At 34.4% G+C, this 18,123-nt stretch overlaps 1 protein-coding gene across 10 annotated transcripts in view; it reads right to left on the bottom strand.

Moving 5' to 3' along the window:
* Window positions 1-18,123, bottom strand: part of ACAP2 (ArfGAP with coiled-coil, ankyrin repeat and PH domains 2) — a 156,956-nt gene that overhangs the window by 32,217 nt on the left and 106,616 nt on the right. For 5 of the 10 annotated variants that reach the window (XR_007924433.2, XM_008266163.4, XM_008266170.4 and 2 more), the window contains 5 exons: window positions 16,073-16,185; window positions 11,378-11,398; window positions 7,726-7,777; window positions 5,318-5,418; window positions 4,657-4,762 (listed from right to left, as the gene is read on the bottom strand). Coding sequence is in view for 8 of the 10 variants with exons in the window: in XM_008266163.4 (XP_008264385.1) it covers window positions 4,657-4,762; window positions 5,318-5,418; window positions 7,726-7,777; window positions 11,378-11,398; window positions 16,073-16,185 (393 nt within the window). In the remaining 2 variants the exon portion in view is untranslated. 10 annotated transcript variants of the gene reach the window in all.

The raw sequence follows: 18,123 nt of genomic DNA, 5'->3' as shown, positions 1-18,123 counted from the left end.
TGAGGGGTGCTCTAGTCTGTCATTTTCCTAACTACCAAGGGCATAAGGTCAAGGTAAGACTGAAGAACTATTCCTGACTGAAGGACATTTAAGAAACATGACAACCAAATGCTACTTATGCTTCCAGACTGGCTATTTTTGCTGTAAAAACCATTACTAGAAAAATCTGTTAAAACTTTAATGACATTTTGAAATTAGATCATAGTGATATATTAATGTTTATTTCTTGACTTTGACAACTGGACCATGATAATACCCAAGAATGTGTTAGATGATGGGACAGACACACTCATTAAAACAATGATGCATGGGGCATCATGCTGGTACCTTACTCTCAAGTGGTTCAGGGGAAATATTATTTGTACTGTACTTGGAACTTCTCTGTAAGTTTTAGTTTTTTTAAATGTTACAAAAATAGAAATATAATTTGTTTTATTAGAACATGTTTCATAATGTAAACTATGATAAAAGCAATTATCATTCAGAGAAAGAATTTCAGTGTAATAATACAGAAATCAAGTTAATTCTCACCTTCTGACCATATACTAATGTTTTTGCACTAGATTCGAGAAGCTGAACGTTTCCAGCCATCTCAAGAAATACAGCACTGAACACAACACTTATTCATGAAAACAGAAGGAATGTTAGTTTAAGCAGCAGCCAGATCCCAGCCAGGGCCCCCATGCCATTAGACTGCTGTCTACACAAAAACACAAAGGAGTGGAAGTTTATTCTCTAGAGAAGTAAAACAGTGAGTCTGCATGGGTTTTGCCTGAAAGGTAGAAAACAGGTGATTAAGTGAGTGTATACATAACTGCTACAATTTAAATGTCCCCTCCAAAACTCATGCTGAAATAAAATTGCCTCTGTAACACTATGGTGGGATCTTTAAGAGGTGAACAGGTCATGAGGGCTCAGCCCTTAGGAATGGGTTCGTGTTGCTGAGGGGTGACTTAGTTATTTTAAGAGGTTTGCTGTTAAGTTCCATTCCCTCTCACTCTCTTTCTTGCAGGTTCTCACTTGCCCTTCTACCATGTTATGAAGCAACAAGAACACCTCACCAGGACTTTCTACCCTCCTAAACAATGGGTCAAATAAACTTCCATGATTTATAATTTTCCCAGTCTGTGGTATTCTGTTATAGCAGCAGAAAAGGGACTAGGACACATCCTGGATAAGGAGATACTTAGCACTTAGCTCTAAACCATTCCCTTACCCCCATGCAAAAGACCAGTGAGTCTTCTCTGGGAAATCACACCAGCCAAAAAGCCTCCAAAGTTTTTGACCTTGTTTGTTCCTCAACAAATATTCCAGAATTAGGCAAAACTCAGTCAACAAAGTCCTAACTATGCACACAAAGCTTTCAAAGAGATTTTGAGTCTCTAATCACAATCATGAATACATTACTACACAGCCACAGAAAACCTCTAACACAATGGTTCTCAACCACGGCTGTTCATGGAAATCAGCTAGAAAGCTTTCTTAGAATCTGATGCCTGTATCCCGAAACTCCATTTACAATTTTTCTGCGGTGGGGATCTAAGCACTGATATTTTTAAAAGTTCCCTATATTATCAGAGTGTGCAAGGTTAAGAGCCACAGATGCAACTACCGCATCCATGAATAAAGATGAATGTATAAACATTCAGTGAACATAAAGGCATGTTTGGAAATTCAATCTGTGTTAGCAGAATAGAAATATTCAATAAAAGATTTGGAAGATTAGCTGACGAGATTTCCCAGAAAGTAAAGCCAAATTACACACACACTCACACAAATAAGAAAATCACAATACCATTCCAGAAATTCCAGAAAGAGAAAACAGAGAAAATTGGAGAGAAGAAATACAAAAGATGAGTAACACGAAAAACTCCAACAGCAACACTGGAAACAAACAAGAAAGAAATGCTGTTAATTTTAGGAATAATTATTTCTAACCTAAAAATTCAACCTAGCCAAACTATCAAACAAATGTGAGGACAGAATAAACACATTTTCAGACATGCAGAGTCACAAATATTTTTCAAGAAGCTACTAGGCAAGTACTTAAGGTTTTTTCAGGAAGCTACTGGAGGGAGTACTTCAATTTTTCTTAAACCAAGGAGAAAGATATGAGATACAGGAAAGAAAACAACATCCAACAATGATTATGTAAGGGAATCCCAGACCAAAAGCTATGCTAGTAGGCTTAAGGAACAAAAGGTCCAGACTGACGAGGATGTTTTGTTTTGTTTTGTTTGTTGTAGTTTAAGATTCTAGTTAATTATTTAGATAGTACTGAAAATTTTCCATTGTTCCTGACAGATCTTCAATTACTTCCCCTTCACAGTCTGCCTGGAGTTTCTGATGAAGGAATTCCCCCAAAATTATAAGTAATTATTAGAAAATTAAAGATTTAATCACATATTTTTTTCCAGTATATTTGGCTTTTTCACATATTCTTTAACAAAACTGGTTAACAGCATACCTATGATGCAAAAAATTATGACACTAAACTCTGTGATATCATAAGTAGAATTAAATAATAAATGAGAAATCTATAAACCAAAGGTCAGAAAAATTTAAAGATATAATTTACTATTAATTAATTTTCATAAGTGCTTTCTTTTTAAGATTCAGATTTTTGGGGGCTGGTGCTGTGGTGTAGTGGGTTAAGCCACCATCTACAGCACTGGAATCCCATAAGGGCACCAGTTGAAGTCCCAGCTGCTCCACTTCAAATCTAGCAACCTGCTAATTTCTCCTGGTAAAGCAACAGAGGATGGCCCAAGTCTTTAGGACACCCAAAAGAAGTTCCTGGCTCCTGGCTTCAGCCTGGCCCAGCCATAGCCATTGAGGCCATCTGGGGAGTGAACCAGCATATGGAAGATCTCTCTCTCTCTTTCTGTGTCTTTTCCTCCCCCTGACTTTGAAATAAATAAATCTTAAAAAACATTGGGGCCATCACTGTGGCATAGTGGAAAAAGCCACCGCCTGCAGTGCCAGCATCCCATATGGGCACCGGTTGAAGTCCCAGCTGCTCCACTTCCGATCCGGCTCTCTGTTATGACCTGGGAAAGCAGTAGAAGATGGCCCAAGTCCTTGGGCCCCTGAACCAGCGTGGGAGATCCAAAAGAAGCTCCTGGCTCTTGGCTTCCAATCAGTGCAGCTCCAGCCATTGAGGCCAATTGGGGAGTGAGCCAGTGGATGGAAGATTCTCTCTCTCTTTACCTTTCCTTTCTCTTTGTAACTCAGAATCACTAAGCATAATTATCTCTAGTTGAATTCATTTTGTTTCAAATGTCAAGATTTTATTCTTATTTATGGTTTCTTTATCTAGTCATCAGTTGATGGTCATTTATGTTGATTCCATATCTTAGTTACTGTGAGTTGAGCTACTAAAAACATGAGAGTGCAGGTATCATGTGTTGATTTCACTTCCACTGGATATATTCCTAGGAGTGGGACAGCTCGGTCATATGGTAGATCTATTTTTAGTTTCCTGAGGAAACTCCATTCTATGGGCTATCCTCACCAACACTGTCCCCTGCCAATATTTCCATCATTTGAACCCAGCAATGCCTAGGTAAACTTGGCCACTGATAGAATTCCCACTTTCTACTCTATGCCTTGATTCTTGGATCAAGGTCATCCCCAATTTCCTGCTCAGGTAGAGTTCTGCTTTTATCTACTCCTAGGAGCTATCAGTTGGCCACAGTGAGTCTGAAATACAATTTATAAAGAGTAATCCATTCCCTTCACCATACTTCTAACATTTGTCTATCATCACACCTGTGCCATAGTCCCAAATGACCCATCAGTGCTGAATCCCATTTATCAAATTCCCTCATGGCCTTGCCCAAAAAGTTTTGTAACCTCTGGAAAGCTGAAACCAGACTATTAATCGTGATTATATATTCACCTCACCTCTTCCAGGAAGACTTCTATGAAGAGACAATAATGTGCTTTCCTTTTCAAAAGCTTTTCATTCAGTTTTAATTTGAAATAGCTTTCTGGATAATTATTTATTTTATTCTTAACTGAAATAGTAAAATACTCTTAGAAAAATACTAACATCAGAATACTATATTCCAATCTGGGATACACATTCATATATTAAAATAAACATATTCATATATTGAAATACAAATGACAGGCCGGTGCCGCGGCTCACTAGGCTAATCCTCTGCCTTGTGGCGCCTGCACACCGGGTTCTAGTCCTGGTCGGGGCACCAGATTCTGTCCCGGTTGTCCCTCTTCCAGGCCAGCTCTCTGCTGTGGCTAGGGAGTGCAGTGGAGGATGGCCCAAGTCCGTGGGCCCTGCACCCCATGGGAGACCAGGATAAGTACCTGGCTCCTGCCATCGGATCAGCGCAGTGCGCAGGCCACAGCGCGCCGGCCACGGCGGCCACTGGAGGGTGAACCAACGGCAAAGGAAGACCTTTCTCTCTGTCTCTCTCTCTCACTGTCCATTCTGCCTGTCCAAAAAAAAAAGAAAAGAAAGAAATACAAATGACAAGTAAAATAAAAGATAAATTCAATCTAGATTTTAAAAATAAAACTCATTTCTGTAGTACAAAATTTTCTCCCATAAAAAAGAATATTCTTATAATATTGCAACTAAAATTAAAAACTTTTGGCAACATATCATTTCATATTGATAATATATCTACCAACCTCTGATTCATCACCCTTCTCTCTATAAGCAGTAGCAATACTGGTCTGAACAGCTTTAATCCATGCCTGGCGTAGCTTTTCAGAATCTGCCTGGAGCATACAACTTCTAAAAAGAAATAACATATAGTTTTCTCAGACAATAAATTATCATAAATGAGTGAATAGGTTTTATACTTTTGTTCACTTTAGTATTTAATAACTTTATAGCAAAAAAATAATTTTTGCTGAAAGAAAATTTTATTCTTCATGACAAAATACACTCATGAAGAAGCCAGGGTGCATCCTTTATCCCTGCACATTAATAATTTTTTTAACTTTAAAACTCTTAAATTTACCATATAAAAATAACATGCATTTCTCTATTTGGTACAAATATGAAATGACAGTTATGAAAGTAATTCACAATAAATATCTCATTTTGTAATCATAATTGCTAAAAAGCTTTCTTATGAGCCTATTACCTTTATGGAATTTAAAGAATATGATACATATAGTAACATATTTATTTATGACATCTTTTAACTATTAATTATTGTTATTTATTTTTAAAAATACATTTATCATCTTTAACACAATCACAAATGAAACAAATTATTTTATACATCCTTTAAGATAATTTATAGAAACAAAATCAATTCCCAGATTCTTCAGAACCACTTACTTAGTTGGAGAGACCACCTCAAAGCAGAATCGCCTTTCTATATCTTCACAATGTTTCACAGTGCATAGCCTGAGATCTTCAACTACTACAGTGGGATTATCCTATAATAAGGAAACAAATGTTCCATATTCATTAACTTTGGTTATTTTTTAAGATTTATTTTATTTACTTAAAAGGCAGAGTAACAGGAAAAGAAAGAGATCTTCTCTACCAAATGGCCTCAACAACCAGGACTGGGACAGCCAGAAGCCAGAAGCCTGCAACTCCATCTGGGTCTACCACGTGGCTGGCAGGACCAAAGTATCTGGACATCTTCCATTGGTTTTCCAGGCACATTAGTAGGGAGCTGGATCAGAAGCAGAGCAGCAGGGTCTGGAACAGGCACTCCAATATTGGGATGCCAGGATCGTAGGCAATGGTTTAACTCATTGCATCACAATGCCAGCTCTTCAACTTGGGTTTTAAATACTACCATCAATAGTAACATGCTTATAAATATCATTGAAATAAATGGTCTAAATTTAAAGATTTAGATTTTATTTTCAATAGATAGCAATATTAACAAAGAAATAACTAATAAATGTAATTCTGTCCTGTTAATTAATTTTATCTGCCTTATAAAATTATTGCATAGAGATTAAGTTAGAGTAGTTTATATAAAGAGCTTAATCCAACATTTTGTCCTTAGCAGATGGCCAATAAATGTTAACTTCAGGATCAGTGTTTCCCATTTTCTTTCATACCCATTACTTTCCTGGTCCCCACTCACATACAACAAAAGCTATTTGACTACCAAAAAACTGCCTGTCAAGAATCAAGTATTAAATAATACAAAGAAAGTTAAGAATCTTATAAATAAATATTTCATAAAATAGGGAAATATACAAGGTTTTTATAATTTTAAATACTTAATAAAAATATAAACTCAAAACACGTTTATCAGAGTAAAAGAAACAGTTAGCTAGATTAAAGGACTTGGGTGGAACAAACCTGCATAGAATCTAGGAAAAAAAATTTCATTATGTGTCATCTCAAGAGTAAAGTGGATATTTAAAATGTACAGTTCACAGAATACCATTCATAAATGCCAACTAGATGAAAAGCAAATCATAAATTAACTAATACTTTTTTCTGGTTCTATGTTTAATATTTTCAAGTAACATGTAATCCCAGTAACATCTTTTAAATAAAATTCCTTCAGACTTAAAATAAGGTTGAAGGGGTCAGCACAGTGGCACAACAGGTTAAGCTGTGGCCTGTGATGCCAGCATCCATGTCCCAGATGCTCTACTTCAATCCTGCTCCCTACCAAAGAAAGCACCTGGGAAAGCAATGGAAAATGGCCCAAGTGCTTAAGTCTCTAACACCAACCAGGGTGACCCAGTTAACTCCTGGCTCCTGGCTTGGGTCTGGCCCAGCCCCAGCAGTTTTAGCCATCTGGGGAGTTAACCAGGAAATGGAAGATCTTTCTTTTATTAATTCTGCCTACCTTTCAAATAAACAATCTTAAAAAAAATTTCAAGAAAACAAATAGGGTCAGCGTTGTGGCATAGTGTGTTAAGCTGCCATCTGCAATGCTGGTTCGAGTCCCAGATGCTCTACTTCCCATCTAACTCCCTGCTAGTGTGCCTGGGAAAAATAGCAGAGGATGGCCAAGATGCTTAGGCCCCTGCACCCACATGGAAGAAGCTCCTGGCTCCTGGCTCCTGGCTCCTGGCTCCTGGCTCCGGCCAGCCCAACCCTGGCCATTGCGGCAACGAGGGGAAAGAACCAGTGGATGGAAGTTTCTCTCTGTTTCTCCCTCTCTCTCTAATTCTGCCTTTCAATAAAATACGTGTAGGTATGGGTGTATGTATAAACAAACAAAATATAAGAACAAATTTAAAGATGTCTAGTCAAGTTATTATGAGATTACATATTAATTAATGTCAATTCTAACCTTTTTATACTATCACCTTTGGCTCTAAGATGATATTTCCTAAAAGGCATCCTCAAAATAGTCCTACTATAGAATGATAACATTATTCCTATCACATGATTGAACAAAGAAATAAAAGCTATTATCTTGGAACACAGAAAAATCCATCTCAAGATTGGCACAGCTCTAGCTATTGCAGCCATCTGGGGAGTAAACCAATGGAAGGAAGGAAGACCTTTCTCTCTGTCTCTCCCTCTCACTATCTGTAACTCTACCTCTCAAATAAATAAATAACATATTTTTAAAAAAATCACTCCAGTTTTAAGGATCACTCAGAGTCCTATTATTTATACCCAAACATAATGCTAATCAAAAATAATTACAGTGATGCTACACAAATGAGTATTTGTGGGTTTTAATGTTTACCAAGACAGACAACTGAAATAGGGACTCACCAGGTTTTTACTTATTCCTTCACAAAATAACCTACCTTAAACTTTTTCTGGTAAACCAGCTGATTGTTCTGTATTGAAAACCAGCGTCTAAATAAAACCAAAACAGATTAAGTTTTCGTAAGCATAATCTACTTCTGTTATTAGAAATAAAATATTTAGGAAAGCACCGGAAATCAGTTTATGGTAATATGTTTTGGTAAGTGCACTATTTTGCCTTGCTTTATATAAACTGGTGTCAGTATGAGATAACTACTGAAAGTAAAGAAGAGGAATTTTAAAACCACAATTCAGGAAAATTTTGATTCATTTTATATCACAAATTCATATCCCAACAAAATCTGTTATCCTTTATGCTATCACCAAATAATTGTTTTAAAGTACAAATCTATGCTTTTTTGAAGTTTCTCAAAAATAACTGAAATAGTCCCAGAAAATTATTGCTCATTATAAAGTTGAAATAAATTTCTGTTGTAAATAAAAATATCCATTTGCATATAATAAAACACTGAAATAAATGACGACTTATCTTAAACTTTTCATTGAAAATCTGGCAAGTGTAAAATCTGATAAACAAAACAGAAAACTAATCATTTTACAACTGATATCAAATAAGATACTGTCCAACTTAATTTGGCTTTACTTCATGTACAATACTTCTTCTACACAAAATAATTAAAGTTGTTACTACAAATGATTCCCCCAGCTATTTATATGGCTCTATTCCTTACTGTAAATTACTAGGCAAGCAATTTACTACCAATCTTCTCCAGAAGTAAAAGCTAAGATATCTGTATAGAATATTTACTGATTCTAATTTATTAAAACAACAAAAGACCTAAAGACTCACAAAAAAAATCACAGCCAAAAGCCATTCATAAAAGGAAGCAAAACTTCTCATCAAGCATGAAAGGTAAAATAATTTGAGTCATTATTTTAATATTAGTTTTATGTGAGATGATCACTATTGTAAACATTAGTTATTAATCTATAGTGGATAGAGATTCTACCTTTTCATTGATACTAATACAAAGCACTAGAAATTATCTTAGATATATTTAGAATTTCTATTTTAAAAATTTAGTTAATTCTCCAACGCTGAGAAAATGATTAGGAGATGTTCAATTTTAAGCCTTTTATTAGACAGTTAGGTTTTCTTTCTTGCAACTTAAAAAGGTATCACCTTTACCATTAAAACAGATAGTTAAATAAGCATCCAGATAACAGGAGGTACCTTGCCACTAAATACAAATCATCAAAAGGTAAGCTAGAAAAGGAAGAACATCTGGGTTTCTTTGAGAATAGTTGGTTAGAAATGTTAAAGGAAATAACTACAAACAAAATGGTGCAACCCTGCTACATGGGATGACATGCAATGGAAATAATCTCTGACACTGATTCAAGTTTTTTTTTAATAATTTGAAACAGGGTGAACTATATTAATAAAACTTCATATATTTAATATAACAGTAATCATTATTTAGTTGATGGAAACTACAGAATTCTATTGAGCAATGAAAAAAAGACTCACATAATCATGTAAACTTTTCATGCTTCTGAGTTCTTAAAAAAATAAATTTATTTTGACCTGCTCCAACTCAGGATAATATCCTCTAAAAATAATAACAAAATGCAAGACAAAAACTTACATCTTGTCACAAACCAGTCAGTCTATTATCCTTTTTTAAAAAAATACTTTATTTATTTATCTGAAAGTCAGTTAGACAAAGAGAGAGAGAGAGGTCTTCCATAAACTGGTTCAATCCTCAAGTAGCTGCAAAGACCAGGGCTTGAGCCAGGTTGAAGCCAGGACCTTAATCTGGGTCTCCCACATGGGTGGCAGGGGCCCCAGCACTTGGATCATCATCTGTTGCTTTTCCAAGGCCATTAGCAGGGAGGTGGAGTAGCTAGGACTTGAACCAGTGCCCATATGGGATGTCACCATTGCAGGCAGTGGTTTTACCTGCCAGGCCACAGTGAGGGCCTGATTATTGTCTGTATAAATCATACATGTTGCTGAAATATAGTTCCCTTGCCATCCAACTTGCTTCTGTGTGATGTTCTCACATCATCAGATTTTGTACACTCAGGAAAGACAGTAAATATAAATTCATTTTAACTTGGCATCTCTATAGAAAAGAGTCATGTAATATACCCCAGGTAAAAAACTGTTTAATTACTAAGATCTGCATGTTTTAATGACACTGTCTCCCCTCCACTGTTATAAAAACAAAAAGAACTGGGTCAAGTGTTTGGACTAGAGAAAGACACCAACTGGGACACTCATGGCCCAAACTGGAGTGCCTGAGTTCAAGTTCCCAATACACTACCAACTCTAACTTCCTACTAATGTGTACCACGCAGGGCAACAGGTAAAGATGGTTGTTGTGGGTACCTGCCACCCATGTGGATGACCAAGATAGAGTTCCAGGCTCCTGGCTTTGGCCTGGCCCAGTCCTTCCTTGTGTAGGTATTTGGGGCATTAACCAGCAGATGGGAGAACATTCTATCTCTCTGCCCCTCAAATTACCATTTTTTTTTTTAAAGTGCTAACCATAGTCAACTAACATTGGTCAAAACTTTAACCAGGTAAGTAAAATAGATAATTTTTAATTGTTGCTATATGATACTCATATCATCAACATTCCTAGGTAGAGGAAAAATGAGACTTAGAAACAGCTCATGTCCTATAAATATAAAAATATATCTAATGCTTAAAGCACTTGATACCTCAGAGTTGAAAGTACTCAAAAAAATCATTAGGTCCAAAGAGGCAAACTTTGGAAAGCACAGTACTCCTAAAAGTACTACATTATATCTGTAAGATTCAGAAACTAAATACAAAGTCAAAAGCAATTTTTTAAAGATGAAAATACTTTGCTTCATAAAGAAAAATAAGATACCACTTTATAGTTAGAACAAGTTGAAATAACAACATAATAAAGATCTTAAATCAAAACAATAAATGTATAACTAATTAAATATTATTAAATTTGACATGTCAATATCTGAGTGTTTCCAGACAAAACTTGAGTGGAAAAGAAAAAAAATATATATATGTATCTGTATATCAGGTATTTCTCACTATATTGATCACTAGTCCCAGACTACACTTAAAATTAAGAACATGAGTGAAAGTTAAACTTCTAAATCTATATAAGCTTTAGCAATAAAACTATACAGATTATGCATTCACAAATTCATAAGTAGGTGCTAAATAGGTAAATATTTGATAAAATTAAAAGCTTAATCATGTATAAGCTCTTTATTTCAAATTCAATTTATGTTTTTACAGAGAGAAAAATAGTAAGAGAAAATTTAGAAATTGAAAATGTATTTTTCAACATAATTAATATGGTTGCTACCAAAAGAATTACTATTCAGTTTTTAGAAGGAGTTTACTTAACTATTTCCCTTCTGAAAAAAAAAAGAAAGGTATTAATATTACTCAGTGTGTATCTTATTTTGACAATTATAAACACATCAAATGTTCTTTTACAGATTAAAACAAATTGAGGAGATGAGCAATTCAAAGGTAGAATAATGTTTACATTTTATTTCCAATTTAAAGTATAGAGACTTTATCCATTGCAAGTAATCCCACTGAAATGCAGGTTAATTATCAGCTTTCTCGTGCCCAAGAGGAAACTGAAGTCAGATGAGGGTGAAGGGAAGGAAGCCATTTGGTACCTGATATGATCGGGCTTTTTCCTGTCATGTGAAAAAATGGGGCAGGATTAAAACATAAGGGAAGGTGGTAAAAGAAAGAAAATGCAAATGTGCAAAATAAGCAAAGGACTAGCATGATACAAAAATAAAGCAAGAATTAAAGGAACAAGCCTAAGCTCTTAACCTAAAAAATAGTCAAATGTATCTGTTGCATTGATATATGTATTATACACATAATGTCATACAATGAATTCCTATTCTTAGGAATCTAAAACACTAATATTTCAGAAATATTCAAAAACTTTCAAGTATTATGTTATAGAACGTTCTTAAAGACTTAGAGCACTTGGATATAGCTCAGCTATTATTTTCTGCTAGTATGGTCACAGCTATAAAATACAGATAAGCCTTGCCTAGTCTTAATAAGTTCTTCCTAAAAATTAAGGGAAATGATCAAAGTAGGAACTTACACAGGTCTAAGACAAACAAAAGCTCTTCTTAAGAAAAGTAGGATCATTAATTAAGAATTTTAAGAATCATAAAACACTAATCAAATAAACCTTTCTCTCACCAGTGTCTACCTCTATTTCACCCAACGACAGCAGAAACTCTAAGGCTATATATAAGTAGGATTCATCTTCAATCAATATATACACTTATTTTAAAAGTCAGCAAAAAGAATATATACCTATATGAAAAGCATATAGAACATTTCACTTTTTAAAATTGTATAATACCGTTTATGTTTTTAATTATTTTCTATGCAACAAAGATTGGGTATAGGAAGGTATTCAGCTTCTTTATTAGCTTTTTCAAGTTATTAAAATATATCAATTTTTAATTTTCCTCATTAATTTTTTTTCAAATTTATCATGAAAAGCAAAGAAGACATGTTAAGTGCTAATAATGCACTGTTTAGAGCCTGAAGTGAAGTTGCCTCACTGAGAAAATGACCTGATACAAAAAATTTATTGTGGCAAACCTCAGATGTGTCTTCAGAAAAACATATACGGTCATCCCTCAGTATCCATGTGGCATTGGTTCTGGAACCCTTCATGAATACCAAAACCTGAGGATGCTCAAGTGCCTTAAACAAAATGGCTTAGTATTTGCATATAATCTACACATATCCTCCTGCATACTTTAAATCATTTCTAGAATACATATAATACCCAATACAATGTAAATGCTATATAAATAGTTGTTACATTGTTTAGAGAATAATAACAAGAAAAAGAAGTCTATATATATTCAGTATAAAGTAATTTTTTTCCCAAACATTTGTGGTCCAAAGCTGGCTGAATCAGCATATATAGAACCACAGATACAGAGGGCCAACTACATTACAGGCATATATAATTTTGATATATCACAAGTAAGAAATCTAAAATCAATCAGAAAGAAGCTCCAGAGTTCAGGTAAGATGTAAAGCTTTTCACTCTTTATGCTACTTGAATCAAATCATACAAAATATCTATCCTGTTAAATTTCAAATTATAGAATGGCAGTATCAGAACATATTAATAATTTATGAAATACAGAGTAATTTTAAACTGTTTGGAAATTCCTAGCCACATTCACATTTTACTCAAGATGGAAGTCTTTTTAAAAGTTTATTTTTAAAATGCTATATGGCATAATTTCACAGAACTATAGATAATGATAATCATCATATAATTGGAACCTTATGGTGACCACCACCACAACAAAAATATTCCCTAAAAAAATAAATAATAAGTAACCTTAAAAAAAAGCAGTGGGCATTAAAATCTTCATATTTGAATAGCTGATCCCTGGATTTTTTTTTAAGAAGGCACAAACATCACAAATAGTCTTTCACTCAGAGGCCAGTACAACACACTAAATTAAGCTGGATGGAGGACTAAAAAGAGAAATAGGACAGACTATAATTTCTTAATATTAGCATTTTGATAAGCCTCATTTAAGAAACTTAAGATATATTCTAAATTTTTAATACTGAAAAGTCAAAGAAAATTCTAAATAATATTAGATTACTCTTCTTTCTTCTCCTTCTATACAGTTCCTTACCTATAACCTGGAAAATACTTAAAGACTTTTTTTTGACGGTTTTGACTTCTGTTTTTTTGTAGAAAATTTTATTTTTATATGCTAGTCTTTTTTTACTATTGTTTTCCTCAAATGTTCTTTAAAAGCATATCAAAATGAAATTAATTTGCAATCCACAATTTTTCCTATTAATGTAAAAGGATTATGAATTTCTTTAATAGTGAAGTAGTTTTAGTAGTTGAAATTATATTTTTTATATCAAAGCACAGATTATTTGGAATTTCCAAAACAAGTTAAATAAAATGCTAAAGCATACTTGAGTAAGAGTTGAGAGTTCCAAGTTCTGTCTCTCAATTTTTTGTAAGCCAGTTATACTACTTTCTTAGTGCAATCATCTCTGTAAAGCATTATTTCTTTACTGAAAATTAAGACACTGAACTATGAAATTCTAACCAATAACATCATCTCACCACATACAGATGATATTTCTTGTAAAAAGCATCCTAATGTACAAAGTTCTTGTCTTTTACCTTCCAAGTGACAGGTAATACATCTACAATTAAGAATTTAAACTATTCAATACTTGATTTAAGTGGCATTTAAATACTTATGCCAATTAACGGAATTCATAAAACAGATAGTAAAAATTGAAAAAAAAATCCATGATTGAATCATAATTAATTTTCTTCTATTGTCCTAAGTAGCATGCAATTTTTCACTAACATCTACTTTGCTTTATTTTAAAGTCTGAGGTTATTTCTCTTTGGAATAATCCATGAACATTCATTTATCTTCTTCTTAACATAATGGAATTTTTTCATGGATTTACTGTATCTTCACTTTGTTAAACTTTAAGTGGGCTGCTTTGAAATTCAAAGGTTAACATTAAGTTCTAACATTATATCATAAAACCATATTGGTTGAGTAATCCTTATTTATTATAAGGATTCATAAACACTATGCTTTTGTTAATTTCTTACTCTGGCTAAAGAATTTGCCCAGAAACTTAAAAATTTCTGGGGCTGGCACTGTGGTGTAGTGTGTTAAGCTTCTGCCTGTGGCCTTGGCATCCCATATGGGCGCCGGTTCAAGTCCCGGTTGCTCTTCTTCTGATCCAGCTCTCTGCTATGGTCTGGGAAAGCACTAGAGGATGGCTCAAGTGTTTGGGCCCCTGCACCTATGTGAGAGACCCAAAGGAAGCTCCTGGTTCCTGGCTTTGGATCAGCCCAGTTCAGGCTGTTGCAGCCATTTGGGGAGTGAACCATCGAATGGAAAACTTTTCTGTCTCTCCCTCTCTCTACCTATAACTCTATCTTTCAAATGAATAAAATATTTTTTAAAAATTCTTGTCTTCATTTTTAGGGCCTAGATAACAAAATGCTAATTTTCACTTTAAGTTTATAGTAGTTCGAAATTTCATTACTAACCAGAACACTTTAGCTGATCTTCCCATATTCATGCAGTATATTTAAAGTTCTGCGTAACTTAAAGGGGTGAAATATTAAATACAATCATTATTCTTTCCAGTTTATATTCAGTCTCAGGCAAAGAAAAATTATTGTGAATAACAAATTAAACATTTGGCAATATCAAATGTTAAGGAAACACTCAATAAATCACTGACATTTTCAATGTTTTCATTATATAATTTCAAAGCCAAGAAATCAAAACAAGTGCACCAGGAATCCATTTCAATAAATCATTAGATGTTTTAAATTAACAAAAATGTAAACTAAATTAAACTTACCTGGAAATTTTTATTTATTTTGCTAATGTCCATTTTTTTTCCAAAAACAAAAACAACCTCCTCTATCATTAGGTAAATTTACATTCTGTTCAAGTAATAAAATATATATATTTCAGCACATATTTACTATTTAACAGTAAATCAATTAACCCAGAACTCAAATACGTTAATAATTATAAAACTGTTCTACCTTTTTTGCAAAAAACAGATATCTTTGAATAAAAGATTAATCACTGATATTCAGAAAGATGATCCTGAGACTACCAATCTTTTTTTGATGCTATAATATATGAAATTATTTTATCTTATTATATTAATAAAGGAGAAAATGCCTTAAATATATGTACATTTATGCTTTTAACATTTACTGGTGTGTATCTTATAAAAATTAATTTAGCAATAATTCAAAGTTTTGGATAGTTGTCAAGTTTAAACTAAAGGGCCATCTGCTGCCACACATGTGAAAGAAAATTCCATTCCTTAAAACCCTTGCCTAATGAAAGTTATTGCAAAGATTAACAGATTATAATTATCTAGCTAAATAATTAATAGGCAAACAATGAGTAAAAATGTACATAAAAATCAGATAAGGGAGAAACTACAAGTAAAAAGGAAAAAACAGTTCACTTGTCCTTTTGATCTGCTGTATTCAATATATAATTTGTACTGACAACTATTTTATAACAATTATCAGAGACGGCTCATATTCAGTTATATTTATTGTGATGATCTAAACCAAGAAAGCAAATTCTCTTTGCTTCCTTTGTTTTCATTTTTTCAGCTGTTTCTCAGAGTATATTTTCTTCAATGCAACAAGTTCAGAAATGCTACTATGGAATTTACAGAATTTAAGAGAATGGAGAAAGGAGTTGCCAAATCTCGGGGAAAGTCAGAAAACTGCAAATGCTGAAAGATCACAGCTAGTATTTGAAATATATTACCTGTTCCAAGTTTTGAAGGCATTGCTGGCTCGCTTGAACAGATAGCCTTCCATAACAATGCCATTTGCAGCATCGACGTTGTATTCTAACTTAGAATCATCACTGGAGAAATCCTAGACAAATCAACACAGAAAAAAGTTTATTAGACTTGCCTAGGTTCCCTAGACAGTAAATTTAGTCTAGGGAAAGAACTCAGAAGTAAGAAAATCTATGTATTAAGTCAGTTATGAGAAAAATATTCCTAACAAAGGAGGAGAAGGGCCTAAATGACCAATAACAGATATTGACATATTTCAATTCAGCGGATGATTATGCAATCCTAATGATGACATAAAAACTCAGATTATATAAAATATACTGTAAAAGAGAACAGAAAATATGAATTATATGAACTGATCAATGGCACAAACAATATGTACACAAACAAAGGGAACAGCTAAATACTACACAGTATGTGACATTTTAAACTCTTCCATTTTATCCTAATGCTTTGTGGTGATACATTAATAATTTTAAAAACATATGGATATATTTAATTGGGTTTATTTAAGTCTACCACTATTTTCTAAATATATTAGTATAATAGTAGTTTTTGAATCTTACAGGAGTAATAATGACACTATTTGAGAAATTCAGGAATAAGATACAGGATCTATAGAAGTTTTTTTTTTTTTTCCCAGAAAATAAAATTTAGTATTACAAAGGAGAAGGACCTCTTAGCCCACAATCTGAAGTAGGCATGTTGAGCTCATGTTTTCATTAGGATCATGGAATCACTGAGTCCCATGCTATCATTTTAATCAACTGTTCACTTGAATGCAACTCAATTTTCAATTTTCCTCCCAAGAACTCATGAAATCTGGAAATCAGAAATGAATGTTATTTCCTAACAAACTACCCAAGTATTTTGAACAAAATTGCAAGACTGTTGCTGTCAGCAAATTTAAACTTATAAAAGCCAGTCAGACCTTTCTTATTTTCTTCTTTTTTTTTTTTTTTTAAGATTTATTTATTGGGGCAGACACTGGCACAGTGGGTTAATGCCCTGGCCTGAAGCACCACCATCCCATATGGGCGCCAGTACTAGTCCCAGCTGCTCATCTTCCGAACCAGCTTTCTGCTATGGTCTGGGATAGCAGCAGAAGATGGCCAGGTCCTTGGGCCCCTGCACCCACGTGGGAGACCCAGAAGAAGCTCCTGGCTCCTGCCTTCAGATCGGTGCAGCTCCGGCCGTTGAGGCTATCTGGGGAGTAAACCAGCAGATGGAGGACTTCTCTCTCTGTCTCTACCTCTCTCTGTAACTTTTTCAAATAAATTTTTTTAAAACATCTTTAAAAGAAAAAATTTATTTACTTGAAAGGCGGAATTACAGAGAGGCAGAGGTAGGGATAGAGGTCTTCCATCCGATGGTTCACTCCCCAGATGGCCACAATGGCAGGAGCTGTGCCAATCTGAAGCCAGGAACCAGGAGCTTCTTTAGGGTCTCCCATGTGGGTGCAGGGGCCCAAGGACTTGGGTCATCTTCAACTGCTTTCCCAGGCCACAGCAGAGAGCTGGATCAAAAGTGGAGCAGCCAGGAGTTGAATCAGTACCCATATGGAATGCCAGAACTGCAGGAGGCAGCTTTATCCACTACGCCACAGCACCGGCCCAGTCAGACCTTTCAAAAGCACTCCTGGACCACTGGTTAAAATGAGAGTGCTGCCTGTCTTAAAAAACATTTTCAGAAGAGGCAGATGACTGCCTGCTGAGAATACTCTGAGTGGGGATCCTGCCTTGGAAGGCAGGCAGAGTGAGAATCACCTAAAACCTAAAGTCTTCCAGATTCTGAGAGTCTACTAGGATGTGAACAAGACACAGACTGAATTACCAGTCTGGAGGGGAATCGGAGGGCACCTTTCACACTTTAACAATTACAAGATATTATAACCCAAAATGAGCAAGTGAAATAAGATCTGTAAATGAATCACTACATTTCTTCCTACTACTCCTTTTATGATGGATTGCTTTCAAAGTAAGAGTGACAGACAAAAAGGATGAAACAACGGGAG

The sequence above is a fragment of the Oryctolagus cuniculus genome, chromosome 4 (assembly GCF_964237555.1).
Source record: "Oryctolagus cuniculus chromosome 4, mOryCun1.1, whole genome shotgun sequence".
NCBI lineage: Eukaryota > Metazoa > Chordata > Mammalia > Lagomorpha > Leporidae > Oryctolagus > Oryctolagus cuniculus.
Note: the sequence above shows the minus strand (reverse complement) of the source record. Positions and strands in the feature narration are given on the sequence as shown.